This window comes from Blennius ocellaris (assembly GCF_963422515.1).
Source record: "Blennius ocellaris genome assembly, chromosome: 1".
Classification (NCBI taxonomy): domain Eukaryota; kingdom Metazoa; phylum Chordata; class Actinopteri; order Blenniiformes; family Blenniidae; genus Blennius; species Blennius ocellaris.
Genome location: NC_137650.1, coordinates 2,555,461 through 2,573,573, shown reverse-complemented (window position 1 = coordinate 2,573,573; position 18,113 = coordinate 2,555,461). Strand labels below are relative to the sequence as shown.

At 41.2% G+C, this 18,113-nt stretch overlaps 1 protein-coding gene across 1 annotated transcript in view; it reads left to right on the top strand.

Annotated features, from left to right (window-relative positions):
• Window positions 1-18,113, top strand: part of LOC308132332 (protein kinase C-binding protein NELL1-like) — a 446,993-nt gene that overhangs the window by 77,775 nt on the left and 351,105 nt on the right. Inside the window, 1 exon segment of the mRNA XM_080499395.1 lies at window positions 3,138-3,288. Coding sequence (XP_080355521.1) covers window positions 3,138-3,288 — 151 coding nt within the window.

Below are 18,113 nucleotides of genomic sequence, written 5' to 3'. Positions count from 1 at the left end.
TCTACGTACATTCATTCATTCATACATCAAACCACCCACCTGCAGAAGCCTCTTCTATTGAACACTAAATACGATTAGTATGTGATTTGTGATAAAAACAAAAGGAATGTTATTTTCAATGACTTATGGGTTGAGTCGGTGTAAAGATGAAAGAAAAGTGCAGCCAACAGAGAGAATGGATCATTTCAATATCATTACAACACAAAACTACACGGTTGATTAAAACTTCACATAGTAGTGAATATCTATGTGATGAAAATTAATAAGGAATGTTCCCGGTGCAGAGATTCACTAAAAGCCTTGTTGGAGCCCGAAATGTAACAACGACCCAAAATGTCATAATATAATGTAATAAAACCCAAATGTATTTATTACCCGATGTATTGAAATAATAAATATAATAAGCCACAAATGTAATAACTGGTCAATAATGTAACAATACACTGAACCCAAAAGTTAAAAAGGTTTAATATTACATTGTGGGACAGGCAAAATATGTTAGTGTAATCATTTTATTACACTATCACTTTTTTCATCATGAAGTAAGTCAATGATTTATGGTTTGAACTTGAACGTGAGCTCCTTCAATTTGTATAACACTGAAAGAATGAGTTTGAAAAGTTTGGACTCTTTGCTTATACATATTTCTATATACGGTTAGGGAAGCCCTGATCCAGGTTTTTTCACTTCCGATCCCGATCCCCGGATTTGGATAGAATACTGATACAGATTCCAATACTGGCACTCTGTTTGTTTTTTATTATTATTATTATTATTATTATTATTATTATTATTATTATTATTATTATTATTATTATTATTGTTATTGTTATTGTTATTATAATAATCATTATTATTATTATCATTATTGTTGATTTTATATGAGGCTGTAATAAACTTCTCTAAAAAGACAACTTGAGGTTAGTAGAAGGTCAGAAAAAGAAACAGTACAAAGTGTTTTTGTTCATGTGGACAACCTGGGGGTCTGCGTGACGTCATCATCTCATAATCAACTAGTTCTATCTTTAAAATCTCACAATCACTTTATTAATCCCTGGAGAAATTCTTTATCAACACAGAATGTTTCCATCTTTAATGCAGCACAAATAATTGGGACTATTTTCAGGGAGTTTAGCGTGGACTACTTTGCAAACATACATGTTGATGCTTTGCAGTAATTTGAGCAGAACATCTGTCCAAACAGCAAAACATTGCCATGAAACGTTGGTTGGCACAGTGCTACTATGTTAGCCTGCTCGCCGGCTGCAAACTGTGGAATGGATTTCCTGACCCATTACTCCACGCCTCATTGAGACCCGCCTCCATATAGGAAATCCAGTCCACAGTTTGCAGCCAGCCAGCAGAGCAGCGGCAGGGAAACACATGGAGTCATTTCAGTAGACAGTGAAGCAGACGAGGCTTCACGGATCGGAAATCTCCGCAGGTTGTATCGGACATGTCCAATCCGTGAATTACATTCATATCAGAACCTGATGCCTGTACTGGATCGGATTGGCTCCATCCATATGTACAGTTTATGACAAAGTGTTAACCCTTCCTGCTCCGGTGTCCAGACCGCGGTCAGAAGACACAGGGGAGACCACCTTCTATCGCGGGCCAATGTTGTCCTCAACTTCAGAGTTAACTCTCTCGCCTCACAGCCAGAGGAAAGCAGAACATGGAACTCAGTTGCTGAGATGAACACTTGTTGCATTTATACACACACACACACACACACACACACACACACACACACACACACACACACACACACACACACACACACACACACACACAGACTCTGATAATGAAGATTTTGTTGAACAGTTCTTCCATTACATGTGACAGTGCCATAAAAGAATCATTTTGAGTCTCAGTACATCACAATGTAGGAATGTTGTTCAAATAACATCTGTGGAAAACAATGAATGTGTGTGTGGCCTAAGTACTCGTTATTGGTATAGGTGAGTACTCAAATGCAAATACTCATACACTACTTGTTTTGGAAAAAAGTGCTACCGATGCATACCTATGTTCAAAGCATAAAGGTGAGGCTGCTCGTTTATGGAAAAAATCATAATCACGATTATTTTGGGCAATATTGAAATCATGATTATTTGCATGATTATGTCTTTGAATTTGGAACAGCATTGATGAACATGTTTTTAAAAAAAGACTTTCCTGTTTTGATATATAAAAATATCTTGTACTGTAGTAGTAAAAAATAAACTGCTCAATTTTTTGAAATCAAGAAATAAAAATTTTTAGATACTAATATAAACTACAGTAATGCACCATGTTGCTTTACATTATATGTTGATTCTTTGGCCGTCCTGTGAGAACCTTGCATCTCGTAAACGTTCACAAGCTGAGCAAAACATGTTTTCTACTTCATTGCAATGCATTAGCTACTGCATGGAGGATTTATTGATTACTGTACTTTTTACAAACTGTTTCACCCATCAGATATACGTAGTTACTTTACATTATGAACTGAAACTAGTTAACCCTGCAGTGTTTTAATGCTTGCCACCATCAGTATTACTTAGCTTTAAAATGACACGTAACCTAAAGCACTGGTTAAACACGCTGTTATCATCATCAGTGTATTCTAGCTTGTGGCTGGTATGTCAATGGCGAACACAGGTAAGAAACCATACATTCAGAATGTTTTTGGGAAGTTTAAAAGCAGCAACTTACCGTAATGATCCTCACGCCTGTGCATTTCTATTCAATGTGCCGTCATTTCCTGTCTGTGGAGGCTGCACTGGAAACGCACCACATAATCGTTTTTCCTCGCCAAAATGAATTTTCTGATCGTCTGGAGCCAAAATCGTCATCACGATTATCATTCGATTCATTGAGCAGCCCTACGTAAAGGTCTTTACTTGTGTTTTGCCATCTGTGATTAGCTCTCTTAATATGTTGTTTCTGGTTTTGGCAAGTTGTGTGTGTGTGTGTGTGTGTGTGTGTGTGTGTGTGTGTGTGTGTGTGTGTGTGTGTGTGTGTGTGTGTGTGTGTGTGTGTGTGTGTGTGTGTGTGTGTAAGGGGGGGGAGCAGTGAAGCGCATCGCCCTCTGTCAAGAGTTTACACAAGCTTATAATTTTCTTTCCATTTGATTTTTTTTACTCCTTCAGATGTTGGGAGAGCAGTTCACGCCCCGGCACACATCACAGAAAAAGTGGTACAGCTGTTCAGGAGTAAAAGTGAGTTTACCTTCCTGGCCTCCATCCAGCAGAAGTCCTCCACGTCGGGAGTCATATTCTCCATCCACGAGTCAGAACACAGGTAATCCGTCTGTAATCCTCTTCATTTTGGCCTGCGGCTCTTTCCCTGCATAACTTTTCTTCCACGGATTACTGAGCACTCTGGTTTTAAATTATGCCCCGATAGAGAACTCTCCTCAGACTCTTAGCCACTCGCAGATGGCTGCTGATGAAGTGTGGTGATGTACAAAGCAGAGTGTGATTACTCTTCTTGCCAGTGTGAGTCAGAGGATAATGGGAGGGCTAGTCGTTGGGTGAAATAATGCGTTTCCACCTGTATGCCCAGGGTAACAAGATAACCTGCTTTGTTTTGTGTGTGTAAGGCGAGCGCAAGGCGCTGTGCAGCACCAGACGTGCTGGTAATTTCAGCTCTTTCATAGAGAACGCCGCACAATCAGACTTACAGTAAATTGCACCCGAGCATCTGCCATAAACTCTGAGAGTGAAAGAAACACACAAAAAATAGGCTTATCGGTAATCTTTCCTTGGTTCGTCGAGGAGCGGTATAGACTTCGTGGCAGTGCATGGAAAGTGATGGCTGTAAGGCATCAGTGAGTGGCAGCGTTGAGCTCGCCCCCGGCCCCCCCTGAGAAACTCCACTACTGCGAATTGGTTTTTTTTTAAAGAGCAGGCAACATTGATTTTCCTCCGGTCCTCTGAAGGTAAAAGCCTTCAGCTCTGTAAAACATGCAGTCAAAGTGAACATGTGAGGGTGTGTGGAAATGTGTTCGCCGAGGGTCAAGACGAAGATGAAATCACGCTCCCGTACTGCATGTTCGAACTCCTCGATCTGACAACTCTGACAAACCTTCCAGTTCCTCCATGCTGAAAAACAAAAAGAAAAAGTTACTGCAGGGCTTTTTATGAGATGTGTTTACAAACCTGTCGTGGAAATGGTGTTGATTGCTTCCTATCATGCATCCGACTTGTCAGTGATTCCGTGTCGTTGTATTTGGATTGCAATTTGTGTGTTACGTCTGGAAAAATGGTTTTGCTGCACGTAGTTACCTTCTGATTGATGATGGAAATATTTGAGAAAACCCAGTAGCAATAACACTCTGACAGAAATTAATCTGAGCAGAAGTGAATTCAACTGAATTGAATCTGGGAAAACAGCAATAAAAATTCCAATTAATATCTTTACACAAATATATCTATTGTAAAATACAAGACAGTGAATTTGATTAAAAACATGATTAGTTTGAGAAATGTAGGCCAATTTTTTTAAATTCCTCCACAAAACAAAAAAAAACAGTCTTTATATCTTTACTGTGTCTCATTCTGTATTTCAAAACAACAAATACTACGGTACCCATAAGCTGTCAGAATTCACAAACACCACAGAGGGATAGAATGGAGATATACAAAAAAGCAGAGGATATTGCTTTAATAGTGGAATATTGACTTGGAATAATCCATCAAATATACACTCCAGTTTATACAGATGATCTTAGGATCCTGAGACAGGAAACACACTATGTTCACTTCACCTTGATTTTAAGTAATTGGCTTCAAACAAAGAACAATCTTGTTTGAGCAGTATGAATAAATTATGCTAAAAGTTCTATGTTTGAAGTAGATCTAGTAGAATACTTTAATCAGTGTATTGGTGGGCTATCCTATCCAAGTGTTGTATTTCCCCACATGACCACAGTGACAACCCATAAGAACGAGTTCTAAGAAAAGCAACTTACCCTCTATGATATTATAAAGTTCTTTAAAACAAACGCCCAAATATATTAACACATTACTGCATTCTACTATTATTGGTTAAAATCCTAACAAGCTGCTCGCAACAGTGTTGGCAAATGAAGCACGAAGGTAAGGCAAATTATGTTTGGAATATTTTTGTAATGTCTCAATGCTCCTCAATAATAAATCATAGAAAACCTGTTCATATCCGTTTCATTTGTAATGACGCTTTTGTGGGATGAGCAGCGGAGTTGAGCAAGTACGTGGTGCATGAAGCATTTTGTGCTGGTTTGAAGGATTACCTTCAGTGACGTATTTGAAACTTTAAGATGCATTTCACTGGGTTTATGTCTTTTCTGAGTTTTAAGATGCATAATTATGAATTAAAGGTCAAATCAATTTTTCTCTGTGGGAATAAAATATGTGTCAGCAAAGCTCCTCTTTAGAATGAATGTCTATGTCTCTATTGTGCTTTCAAGGTGACCCTGAAAGTTGCCATCCACCTCGTTTTTATGGCTCTCCGTCAGTCTCTCTTTCTCCCTCCTGCTACCTGCAGGTATCATTTTCACACAATGGGTTGGCCAAACAACAGTGAGGCGAGGCTAAATGGGGCCAGTTAAATGGACCATTCTCCTCCTTCAGGCACGCGCAATGCAACATATGTAGCTCTGAGGAGAGACCGGACTAAGCAAATATTACATTAAAGTCACTCAGCCATGAAATATCACACCCAGAGTTCACATCCCCTGATAAGTTATTTTAAATGAGTGTTTTAAGGGGGAATGTTAATTTTCATCGGGATTGCTGTTTTGGAAGTAATGATGTAAATGGAGGCCTTGAAAAACTACTTGACTTCAGATTTAAAGTACATTTTTGAGTGACTGTGTACTGAATTTTAGTGGTTTCACTATTTTTTTCAGTATTTTTGAGACAATTTGTAGGTTTTTAAGCTTTTCTTCTTTTAGAAGCTGTTGTCATTTTAAGATTTTGCTGAAAACTGCATTAGCAGGATTCAGCATTTCTTGTGGTGTTATCAACTTTGTAAAATGGGGTCATATTATGCAGTTTTTCCAACACTTTCACATGGTCTCGTTTGTCCCAAAAATTGTATGCAAGGTTTATTGCCCCAAATCCAGCTTTTCCTCCATTTGAATATTGGATCATAGGCGCTGCAATCAGAGTCTGTGTGAGCTGGACTGGCTCCGCCCACACATGCCCATCTTAGGAAGAGGAGGAAGTACTTCCTCTCGTGGTGCCATGTGTCAGAGCAGAGCTGCCTAATTGTGGGAGGAGTCAAATGGAGGGCCTATCTTGATTGGGATTGGCTAAATCCCCGATCACACCATATTTCCCAATACCGAAATTTAGGAAAATTAGCGATGTCACTGAGACTGAAGTTCTCCATCAGCCTCACACTGACAATGTAGAGCCCACAACCCTCAATGGCACCGCTTGAAAAACAGCCAGCCAGTTCACATACCTGGGAGGAATAGTCACAGACACAGCATGCCTGGATGTGGAAATCAAAAAGCGCATTCCCTCTGCAACAGGAATCTTCAGTGCTCACCAAAGCCATGCATGGAAACGGGCAGGTCTCTCTGAAAACAAAGCTCACTGCGTACAGATATATTATCCTGTCTGTCCTGCTATATGGTGTCGAAACTTGCTACCCTTCATAAACATCTCCACCAACTTGAGGTGTTCCATCAGAGGTGCCTCAGGCAGATCATGGGTATCTACTGGTGGCATACAATAACTAACACTGAAGTGCTAAACCGTGCCAAATTACCCACAGTGGCCACAATGGTGAGAACCTCCAGATTGCATTGGCTTGGACACACATGCCATATGCCTGACAACAGGCTGCCAAAGAAGATACTGTTTGGTGAATTGGCCACGGGACCGCGGCCCAAAGGCAGACCAACCAAGCGGTGGAAAGTCACTATCAAGGAGGATCTGAAGGCCTTCAACATTGGCTCCAATTGGTATGAGGAGACACAACCCAGTAGTTGGTAGCCGTGTAGCGCCGCGCAGCTGTCCGTCAGGCTGGACGTGAAAAGTCACTTTACACACAAAATATGTAAGTTCTTTCAGGAGAATTAGGTTAGAAGGTCTTTTTTCATGTCACTGTGGAGAAATCCCCTGTTTTCAGGTGAATTACAGACGAAGTCACGGTCTAATCTTCTCGTTTCAAGTCATCTGTGCTCATCAGCTCTTCAATACATCAACAACTGAAAGTACTTCATTTGTATTTTCTTCATTTATTTTCAGACAGTGTCGTTTTACGGTCCTTTAAAGTGGCAATAAATAGTTCCAGGGGCGTCATACTATCGATATAACTGCTACATCCAGTGGACAAACATTTTTTTGCACAGTGGAGTCGTTATCGTTCATTTATCGTTATCGAGGTGAACTGCTCAATGTATCCTGATATTGATTTGAGGCCATATCACCCAGCCCTACTATATAGGGTTTGATTTCTGATTGGCTCGTTGGAGCAACACAAACTTTAAAACCTGGAACAATCCAGGGAGAGAGAGGACACACTTTCTTCACTTCTGGGGCGTCATTCCAGGTATGGAGACAATTACTACTGATGGAAAACCTTTAGAAAGTACATTTGACATAATATGGCCTCTTTAAATCATTGGGCGCTTATAATAAGCCATTTCTAGCCACAAGTTAAGATAAAATGTGTATTGACACAATCTTAGTTGATATCCAGCGATGATCTTTTTGCATGAACACGCATCTTAGTGTACTTTCTTCAGAACCACATTAAATCAAATGTTTGGTTGTTTTTGTTGACGGAAATGGTTAATTTCATTCAAGTATGGTGTGTGAAACTGATGCAATGAATTGACTTGAATTTGGATTGATTTGACATTTAGAGTTTAAAAAGAGGTTTGGTTTTTTTTTGGGGGGGGGGGGTTGCATTTATAGCTGATTAAACGTTCAGTTGAATAATAACTTTTAAGATCTGTAATTTACCTCTTTGTTCATATCTTACATCTGTGAGCGTCGGCAAATCTTCACCAAAGTTGCAAGTTACTAGTCCGTAGACACAGAAAGATAATTACCCAACATAGCCTGAGTTTTTGTTTTTTGGGAGAAAGCTAGAATACCTAAAGAAAGCTCTTATATGGACAATATTCACCCATTGACAGACCCAGGCCTCGAGTCTAATCAGGGTTTTCCCGCTCCGCGGTGTAAAACACCTGCCATCCCTCTTTAAATAGCATTTGCAAGGTATTGTAAATGACATTTTTTTTCTGCATGGAAATCTTGTCCTGCCAGGCTGCAGCGGGCTGAAGTTGTTTTGAGGCGAGCTGTTGTGTGAGTCAAATGCCTCACTGCCAGTATAATTAAATGTAGTGAGATGGGCTGAGCCTGGACCGGCTTGGTGGAGACCTGTGCTCCATTGTGACGGAGGATTTGTTCTGAACCCTTGAATCCTCTCTGAAGGCCCTATTAGAGCCCTCAGCCAATGCCCATTCTTCCCCATTATAACGCAGGCCTCCAATTCAGCTAAAAGACAGCTTCTGTGGCTCTACCAAATCTAATCACATATTCCTTCTCTGTCTCTTCCTTGCTTCTTCATCTTTCTTTTCAGCACAATCAAACCACCCTTTCTCACCTCCTCTGACAAGTCTGCTTGCTCGGTACGATAACGTACTTCTCTCCTCCTTCCTCTCATTCGCGGCTCTGCTCACCCTCAAAGTGGAGACGTCTTTTGAATGCGAGCATTTCCCGGTACCCTCTGCAGAAGCAGAAAAGCAGCATTTGTTTATTTATTTATCTTTTTTTCCTTCTTCATGTGGCCAGCAGTGGGGGGATTGGGAGGGAGAAGGTTTATTGCTGCTCCAGTAGGCTGAATAGAACAAAAGAAGCCAATTTCTGCCAAGACAGCATTTTTCTGGGTCCCAGGAATGCTCTCATTGTCAGGAAGTGGCAGTAGCTCTGTGATGAAGTGACTCAAAGGCAGGCCTCTCCACCGCTCTTCCCACCTGAGCACTTAAACACCAAAGATCCTCAGCCAGCTCCTCCAGCTGCTCTGTTCATCCACCTGCCCTTTGTCACTCCACAGACCTGCTTCTCCCACCTGCTCAGAAGCACCAGCAGGGGTCTCTCTTTTAAGGAAGCATGCTGAGGAAGAGATGTTACTTAACGACCGTACATACTTGTAATAACGGTTTGTGGACATTAACCTGCAGACACAGCAAATATGCCTTGGAATTATTTTCAGTTTTTGAATATGAAAGCAACTGGATAATGCTCCATCAAATAATTCTAGTTGTATTCACCTAATTTAACATGTATATCTTCAGGTAGTGGGGGATGACAACATTGTCCAAAGAATAATCATGCATACCGAGTAAAAACACATTCGGAACCTTCAATCAAAACAAGGTTTTCATGCTGTGAGGTGCTGCTCCAACTATATATATCCCAAATGACCATTGATTTAACTCAATGAGCCTAAAAATCAAGCCTTGCCTGAGTCACTCTACCAAGTGAATGAATATAGAAATCTGCAGCCTTTATAAGAAGCTCTGGTTGCACTGAACAATCAGATTGAGGCTCTATATTTGAGTCGCTGAAGCTATAAAGTTGGTGCAGGCTTGATAAAAACAATGTCTGTTAGCAGGAGAATTAGGGCAGCCAGTAGTTTTGTACTTCTTTTTTACAACAGCATTGGGTTCCTGGATCTTTTGCACTGTTACATGATGATATTTTTCTTGCAAATTTGCATTGCTTCAGTGTTTAAATGCTGATGCAATGAGCTGAAAATGATAAACAGAATCTGAAGATCTACTGATATGTTTAATTCATGCTGAAAGTCAGTGTACTGATTTTATTTGGGAAATTTCCATGAGATCTGCGTTTGAGTTCCAACTTCAGCAAAGTTGAAAACTTGGTTGCTTCGACCTGCGTCTCCCCCGTGGAGCAGAGCTGAGGGAGGAGCTGCGCCCTCTCACCCCTGACAGAGACCAGTTTCCACACTGCTCTCCTTGGCTTATTCCACGGAGTCTTCTTCCTGGCAGTCTGGGGTTTTTTTTGTTTTGTTTTTTTTTAAAGAATGCAGCACAGTATACATGCTGGCTACTATTAAATCCTTCTGGAGACTCTCCAAAATACAAATTTTTCCTGTACTTTCTTCTTTAATACATGTTCAGCCAAGTTTTCCACTACTTTTTACACGTGAAAAAAACTTGCTTAGCTAATTTTGTATAGCGAGACCAGCAATAGTCCTTGGAAATAGCACGTAATCTGAGAAAACGTACAGGTATATAAATCAGTGGCGGGCCACTGGGCCAGCAAGGCCTTCTCTGCAGGCCTAAGAAAAAGATCTGAATCACAGACTGATGTTGACTATATTTTGTCCATGAATACTTATTAAATAATTCCAAATGGTCTGTCTGCTTCTTTGCATAACTTCTCCACAGCTGCACAGCGTCCAGACGATTACTTCCATATTAAAGCTTTTAACCAATCACATTTTACCCATCACCTGTTGCCAGGTAAAGAAATCTGCCTTTGGCCTTCAAATTCAATTCTGCAGGCGTCTGTAGTGTAAAAGTAGTGTCGGTCACGCTGCTGCTTCAGCTAATCAGATTTTGATATTGACGACCTTCTCAAAGGCCTTGGGTGACGTCAGAGTATTCAAGCCCTCTGATTGGCTCATCAGAGAGTTCACTCTCCAGCCTAGCTGACTGCATCTGTAGCAAGTTGCACAAACAAAAATATAGTTGTGTTTATTTGATAGCGGTTTTGTCAACCTACAATGACTAAAGAAGAAGATAAAGACATTTTGTTGCAGATTTATTGTCAAAATCAAGATTTTCAAGATTGATTTTTCCAAGAGGTCATTAAACGCACCGCAGCACTCCAAGCTCAAGGTGCAATTTAGGAGGAGAAGAGACGGGAACTTGGATTTTATTTCATTCCTAAAGGTATTTATTCTGGCTACACGAGTATCTGTCTATGATGAGACTTTTTATACTGCATTTCTGCATGAAAACATGGTTTTTGTAGCTATAAAAGGGTTATTGAGGGGTGGATTGACTCAGACCAGCAGTGAAGGCCTGATTCTGAAATGCACGGCCTGCCACTGATATACATGTATTTTTTGCTTTCCAGTGCTGAATAACTCAACATGAAAGTAGTTAACTGGTTAACTGTGTGGGCAATATATATATATATATATATATATATATAACTTCCCCTCTCGCCCTCCGCGGGCGGTCACCTGTTTTTCTATTCCAAGCTCGGGTCCTCCTGGAAGCTTGAGGGTCCTGCGCAGTATCTTTGCTGTTCCAAGTACTGCACTTTTCTGGACTGAGATGTCCGAGGTTGTTCCAGGGATCTGATGTAGCCACTCCTCCAGTTTGGGGGTTACTGCCCCGAGGGCTCTACTGTCACCTTCAGTAGTGGTGATATATATGGAATAGACAACTTATTACCATAAATTACATTTTTGTAATATTTCAGTGACCGAGGATAAATACAAATGTATGTTTTACACAAAGAAATAACATTTAAAATCGCAGCGGTGTGGGAATGAATAAATAAATAAACAAACAAACAGATGTCAGCTGTCGGACTAAAAACTTTTAGACAACTTATTACCATAAGTGAATTATTTGTAATATTTCAGTGGCCTAGGATAAATACAAATGTAGTTTTATACCCCCCCCCCCCCAAAAAAAAAAAAAAATAAAACGTTTAGAATGGCAGTGCTGTAAGAAAAAGAAATTACAAAGCTGTCCGCTGTCGTAGTTGTGATGTGTTTTGATGTGTTATTCAGCATGACAGCATTCGCTCCCTGCAGCATTCGCCTCTCTGATCAACTCCATGGAACTTCTCTCAATGTTGAGCGATCTGGAGTGGGTGAACTGTTCAGTAGCTGATGTGTGTGGAGTCATGTATTTTTAAGTCAGTTGCGGAGCTGAATAGTTTTAGGCACTGGGTGAACACCTGCACCTCCACCAGACTCACCTGAGACGGTGGTTCTCATTTCCTCAGGTGGCCGGCTGGACACATCTCTCGTAGCAAAATCTACTATTGAATATTCTCAAATTCTCCCAATTCACCAAGTTCCTGACAGATTAATGAAAGTGACGCAGCGCCACAGGGCACAGCTTTAGCAGATTAATTTGCAACGCCGCGGAACAATAATGCTGACTGTTCGTAATGACTGCTGACGATCCACCACCGTAATATTACAAGAAGGGAATTATTTGTAATATTTCTGTGACCTAGGTTGAATACAAATTTTTACCCCCCCTCACAAAAAAAAAAAAAAAATTGGGGGGGGGGGGGGGGGGGGGGGTGTTTGTATTCATCCAAGGTCACAGAAATATTACAAATAATTCAATAAGTTGTCAAAATCTTTTTAGTCCAACAGTCCACAGCCGATCAGCTTAGTATTTATTTAAAAAATTTTTTTTAATATTTGCTGTGATTTTAAACGATGTGTCTGTGTCCTGTGAATATACATTAGTATTCGTCCTAGGTCACTTAGATGTTACAAATTATTCACTTATTATAATAAGTCGTTTATCTGGGAACCCAATCTATCTGGGCTGAAAACGTGGGGGGCTCCCAGTGTGCTGTGTTCAGTAGGAAAGGGGCTCTTTGAGTGTTGAAGGTTGCCGACCCCTGCCTTAAACAATACTTGGGATATAAATTCATAACAATGAGGTGAAATCAGCTAGAACAGGAAAGGACTTTAACATCTTGCTCAATCAATCTTTATTGATGTGCAGTTGAACAAAAATAACTTTAAGAAAAGATAGCTGAAGGTCAGCTCTGATCCACAGGAGGCACCGAGGAAAAGGAAGATGAGTATTGACAGGCCGACCTGGACACTGATACCAGGCTATTTGCCGACAGGCCATTGAAACACTGAAGCGAGGCGGCATATCTGTGGATCTATCATGCTCAAGATAGTCCCAACATCGACATTCGGCCTGTCTGCTACTGTCTCCATATCTATGTGGTTGCCTTTGAAAACAAAGCATGAAATTGTGCGGTGCAGCTCCACGTTTCCTTGCCTGCAGGGAAGCAACCCCAACGAGCATCGAGCCTGCAGGAGAACAAATTACTGGCACAGCACAGCAGTGGCTCCAGCCTCTTCAACAAAAAGGCAGCCTCAGACTCACACTGGCCCACACTTTGCAAAAAGAGTCTCAGTGTGGTTGTTATTAGTTTGAATGACAGGAACCCCCGCATCCCCACTTCCGATGCCCGAGAGAGCCGCCCCTCCCCCTCCCCCCGCCCAACAGCCTTCAGACTCCAGAGACGTACGGTTCTGTTTGGGATGTCTGCTTCTTAAAAAGAAAGATTTCTCGAGTAAAAACATCTGACGTACCCATAAATAGCCTTTAAGTGGGAAGGCTCAAGCCACTGATATTGGATTTTGTATTGCAATAGTGTAAAAAAGAAATATATATATATGTATATAACAGTACAGCTCTGTACAGTCTATCACGTTATCTCTTAGAAGTACAAAAACAAAAAAAAAATATTAATTATATGGTAAAAACTATTGCAAGTACTGAATAATATGTTGAGTTGGCCATTGAGGCTACTTCTTTGCATGTGTAAAAAGTACCATTTGTACATGAGCATTAAGGACACATTGTGGAGAATTTAGACAGATTGTTTTAATGTTTTGGTGTATATTTTTATTTTACTTTTTCATTAAAGTTGCACAGTGTTATAATTGTAAGCAGTGTTATATCTGTAATTAAAGTCTGGGATTGAGGGTGTTTTTGAGTTTGCATATTCTCCCTGTGTAAGTATAAGGCCCAGTTTACACGACAATGTAAATGGAAAACTCTGGCTATGTTTCCATTTACACAACAACATTTTGAAAATGCTCTGTCTCCTCCAGGTGGTCTGCCTTCCTCCCACGGTCAAAAAAAGACATTTGAATTCGGTGTCACTGCATCAGTGTGTGTGATTGTCTGTCTGTCTCAAGCGTCCCACAACCCTGAGTTGGATAAAATAATATAGAAGATGGATCGATGGATGGATTTACAAACCTCAGTGGATATGAAGACCAGAGCTACAGCTCTGTGATCTCTGAGATTTTGATAAAAAAAATCTACTGCTCTCCATTGGATAAACCAACGTCTATGATGGATGTTGAGGAAGAGGAAGGTTTAAGAATTCTCTAAAATAATCAGTAAATGGACCATTGGAATTAAATCCATGTCTCCAAAAACCTGTTGTTTCAATGTTATATATGCATGAGAAGGTTTTAAAGTGCCGTGTCCTTGTGTTTATGATCAATGCCAGAGTGTGAGGAAAGCTCTATTTACACCTCTGCACACCACCCATCCTACTTCTTCGGCTCTGTTAATAAATACATACACTTGAAGTGATTATTACCATGATCACCAATAGCCGGGGGGGGGGGGGGGGGGGGGGTTCCTGCAATGCCTGTCTGCCAAATAGTGTTGAGCTGAGCACACTCTAAACTGTGAAAATGGAGGATTTATTTCCTCCAGAATAGAATTTGATTTACATCGGTAATCCCCAGCTGTGCTCGGCAGTAAAAGTTTGCCATCTTCACCTTCTTCAGAAACTTTGAACAGGGATACACTTGCTGTGACAGCTGAAGCACGCCGCCTGGCCACCAGTACCAGTTATATTTTTCCAGGTCAGTAAGTGAAAGCATTTGGTCGGTCTTTCCTGCTTAGATCTGGTTTGCTGCCTCCTCCTGTTCCCCGGACAGGTTCTGGAGTTCTGACCTCCCTATTGAGCAGATAATTGGCTGTCAGGTGTCCTCTATAAAATAGCGGCGTGACACTTGAGGTGAAGAAAAAGGACAAAGTGATATACCACCAACCTGGTATTTGCAGGCCTCAATTCATTTCCCAAACTTTTGTGTTACTGATGATGCGACTGCATTTCGATGAAGATCACTTGTCACTCCCAACAGCTTCCTCCCAGAACTGTCACAGACCTACCTTCTGTCTGGCCCACTGTCTCAGGAGACAAAGCCTGCAACCCTGTTTATCACTCAGCAGCTTGAATCACCATCTCATTTGGTCCCAGCACACTGATGGTGCCTGAGATAAAAAAGGGTGAAATGAATTGGTGTTTTTATGCCCCATTACTGGTCACCTTGAATATTGCGTTTGAATTATCTGGGCAGTTTTGTAAAGTTATTGATGAGAACTCTGGTAAGCTAAGCTACTAGAAACTCTGTGAAGGTTACAATAGGGAAAAGCACACATAGCACTATTTGTGAAGAAGACCATACTGGTTTTGTCAGTATTGAACTCCAACACACGGCACCACGTGTGAATCCTCTTGCATGAGCATGCGATTCATGAAGATGCACATTTGATTTCTTTGTCTGCGTCTTGCGGATGATCAACTAATACAAATAGCACGAGTGACAAAATGCTCAATGATCTTTGTGATGAACTGTTCGGTCCTAAGAACTTGGTCCAGATAGATAGTATTTCACGTTGAGTAAAGTGATCAACTTCCAATATTACATAATAGAGTAGAACCTCATAAGAGCAGACACTCGTTCTGACCGACTAAATCGGCGTGTATGGACAGGTCTGTTAATACACCTCAATGAGAAGACAACATGACAAATGCAGAACATTTGGTCATCCTGGCAAATTTCAAGCTGAACGGACAATAAAATGTCAGGATGTTTTTCTTCATTGCAAATCACTGGGAAACCATTCTGTTCTGTGTATGAGCAATGCTGTGAAGGTTTGATAACTTGCCAAAGGGTTCATTCCATATCAACTGGTTCTACAATGTGTCCTCATGACCTGTCCCTCTGAAGAGTGGACGCCTGTCTTCAGGAGACACTTGTGGCTCTTTTCCACTAGGCCCTACTTTGCCCAACTCGACTCAGCTCAGTTTTGTTCATTTTCCATTACAATATAGTACCACTGCAACGTGGGTGGACTCGTCAGAGCGTTTCCCCGCCGTGCACAAGAAATCACAACCGATAGAATCTGTATGTTCTGACGTGGAGCAAACGTGCATTTGGAAGACAGGAGTTACAACTCTGCATTGGCTATTAGCTGAAGTGGTTAAGATTACAAAACGTGGATTGCTACAATTGTGCTTTATTGTAAAGATGTGCTTCACTGTCTGGTGTTTTGGTTTAACTGGTAACCGACTTCTACCACCAGCTGTTAGCAGAAGCTGATGTTAAAATAAGACAAACAAAAGCTATGATACCTTAAACTTGAATGGAAATGCGGTTAAATGGTGTTTGCCAGGACAGCTACAGAGTTCAGGTTTTTAATACCTGCTGCGACAAGGGATGCTGGAGGAAGCCGGTCACCAGTTAACAGGGAAATCAGTCAATCTCAAACACCAGTGGTATCTGTGGCTTAAAGACCTCCCGATACTTGTCGTGGGTCAGTCCGTCAAGCTTCTGAATCCTCCGGCCTGCAACCAGACAAAAGCAACGCCTGCAGATCATCTCTGTTCTACAGGGTTTATTTCTGTGCATCTATCTCTGTTTGTGAGCATTCTTATTGCGATCAGGTTCTAAAAATGGAAGACTGAACTGGCCGCTCTCCTGACTCATCTGTGTCGTCACGCACCAGCCAATCAGCAGCCTGCTGTCTGCTGATGTCACATTGTCTCCTCGCCTCAGTTCGCTTGGAACTACGAAAGTACCTGGTGTCAGGTACTAACATGTAATGAAAAAGCCTTAAAGCCAAGGCAGTCCAGTTGATTCGAGTAGATACTCGTGGAAAAGCGCCATTGGTGTTCATTCATCAGAGGTATTACTGCATATTTTTACGATTTCTGTCACCACAGTAGAGTTAGTTGATATTTATGACTTAGAAAATTCAAATTGACACCCAACCCAGTAATAATCCTCTCATTACACATTATACATAATACAGACTACTCATTTCCACACAGAAAATGCTATGTATAAAAAAAAAAAAACTGCTGACAGCTCGAGATGTAATTAGATCTCGGTGTACCATAAGTAAGACGCACACAACTTATGAATGCTTCAAGACAGACAATCAAGTGCTGCTGAAATTATGAAGTTTTGCTCAGCTTGCAGTCCCACAGCAGGCTGTGCTGCCTGTAGGTACATGATATATTCATGGGCGATGTATACATATATATTTTTAGTGGCGTACTCGCAGTCTGCCTGCTGCTCCACACATACTGTGCAGAATATCAGGTCACTTTATCCTTGCATCATGTGTCACTTTGCAGAATACTTCCTTCAGGCTCTCTGTGTCCCTGCATATTCCTCCCAAGACAAATCTCTGCAACCAAAGCTGACTGCCGTCTTCACTGGAGATTTTTCGTTGACACTAGTGTGGCAGCTTGTCTTTGTAGACAGCGAAAAAAAGCTCGCTGCTGCGCGATCTTCAGCTCATTAGACTATGGAGCCTATTTCACTCAGATTGGAGAGAGTACAAGGCAGTTAGTTGGTACGTGCACGTCACTCTCTTGCTACCCAGTGGCACTGACACCACTTTTTGCTGGTTCAGGTGTTGGTGGAAACACAAATCAACACCTGAAAGGAAAGCAAACATTGCAAAAAATTCCATACCTGCTTTGAGCTGTCGGTGTTCCTGCACACTCCTCTCAAGATAAAACTCAGCTTAAAAAAAAAAAAAAACTGAAGCTGAGTGTCATGCTCTTGTTTTTATCAGAGCTTCTTAGTTGACACTAGTGTGGCACCTTGTCACTGTAGACAGCAGAAATCCCACCTGGTTCTCACTTCATTTGGGGTCCCAGCCACGTGTGAACGAGGACGGCTCCCCATACTTCCAGTGACAATGAACTGCTTGATTACAAAGCCACAGAGAAAGATCACCCTGCTTTGCCTCGTCCCTTGGCTCTGTTCAACATTCAGGCATGTTTCACTTTATATTTTTGGTGTTTGCTCCCGAAGCTTTAATACCTGAATCCATCAGCCTTCCTCGCAGTGTTGCTCTCTCTCTCTCTCTCTCTCTCTCACTCTGCTATATTAAGTCATAAAAGTCCATCATGAATACCAAATTCCTGACCAGAAGGTTAGCCTCTGCTACTGAGCACAGCAGGAAAAAAAATGCCCGCAACAAAACAATAATATAAAATTATCATTATTTTCAGACGTTGGGAGAATCTGACAATTGAAAAATACAA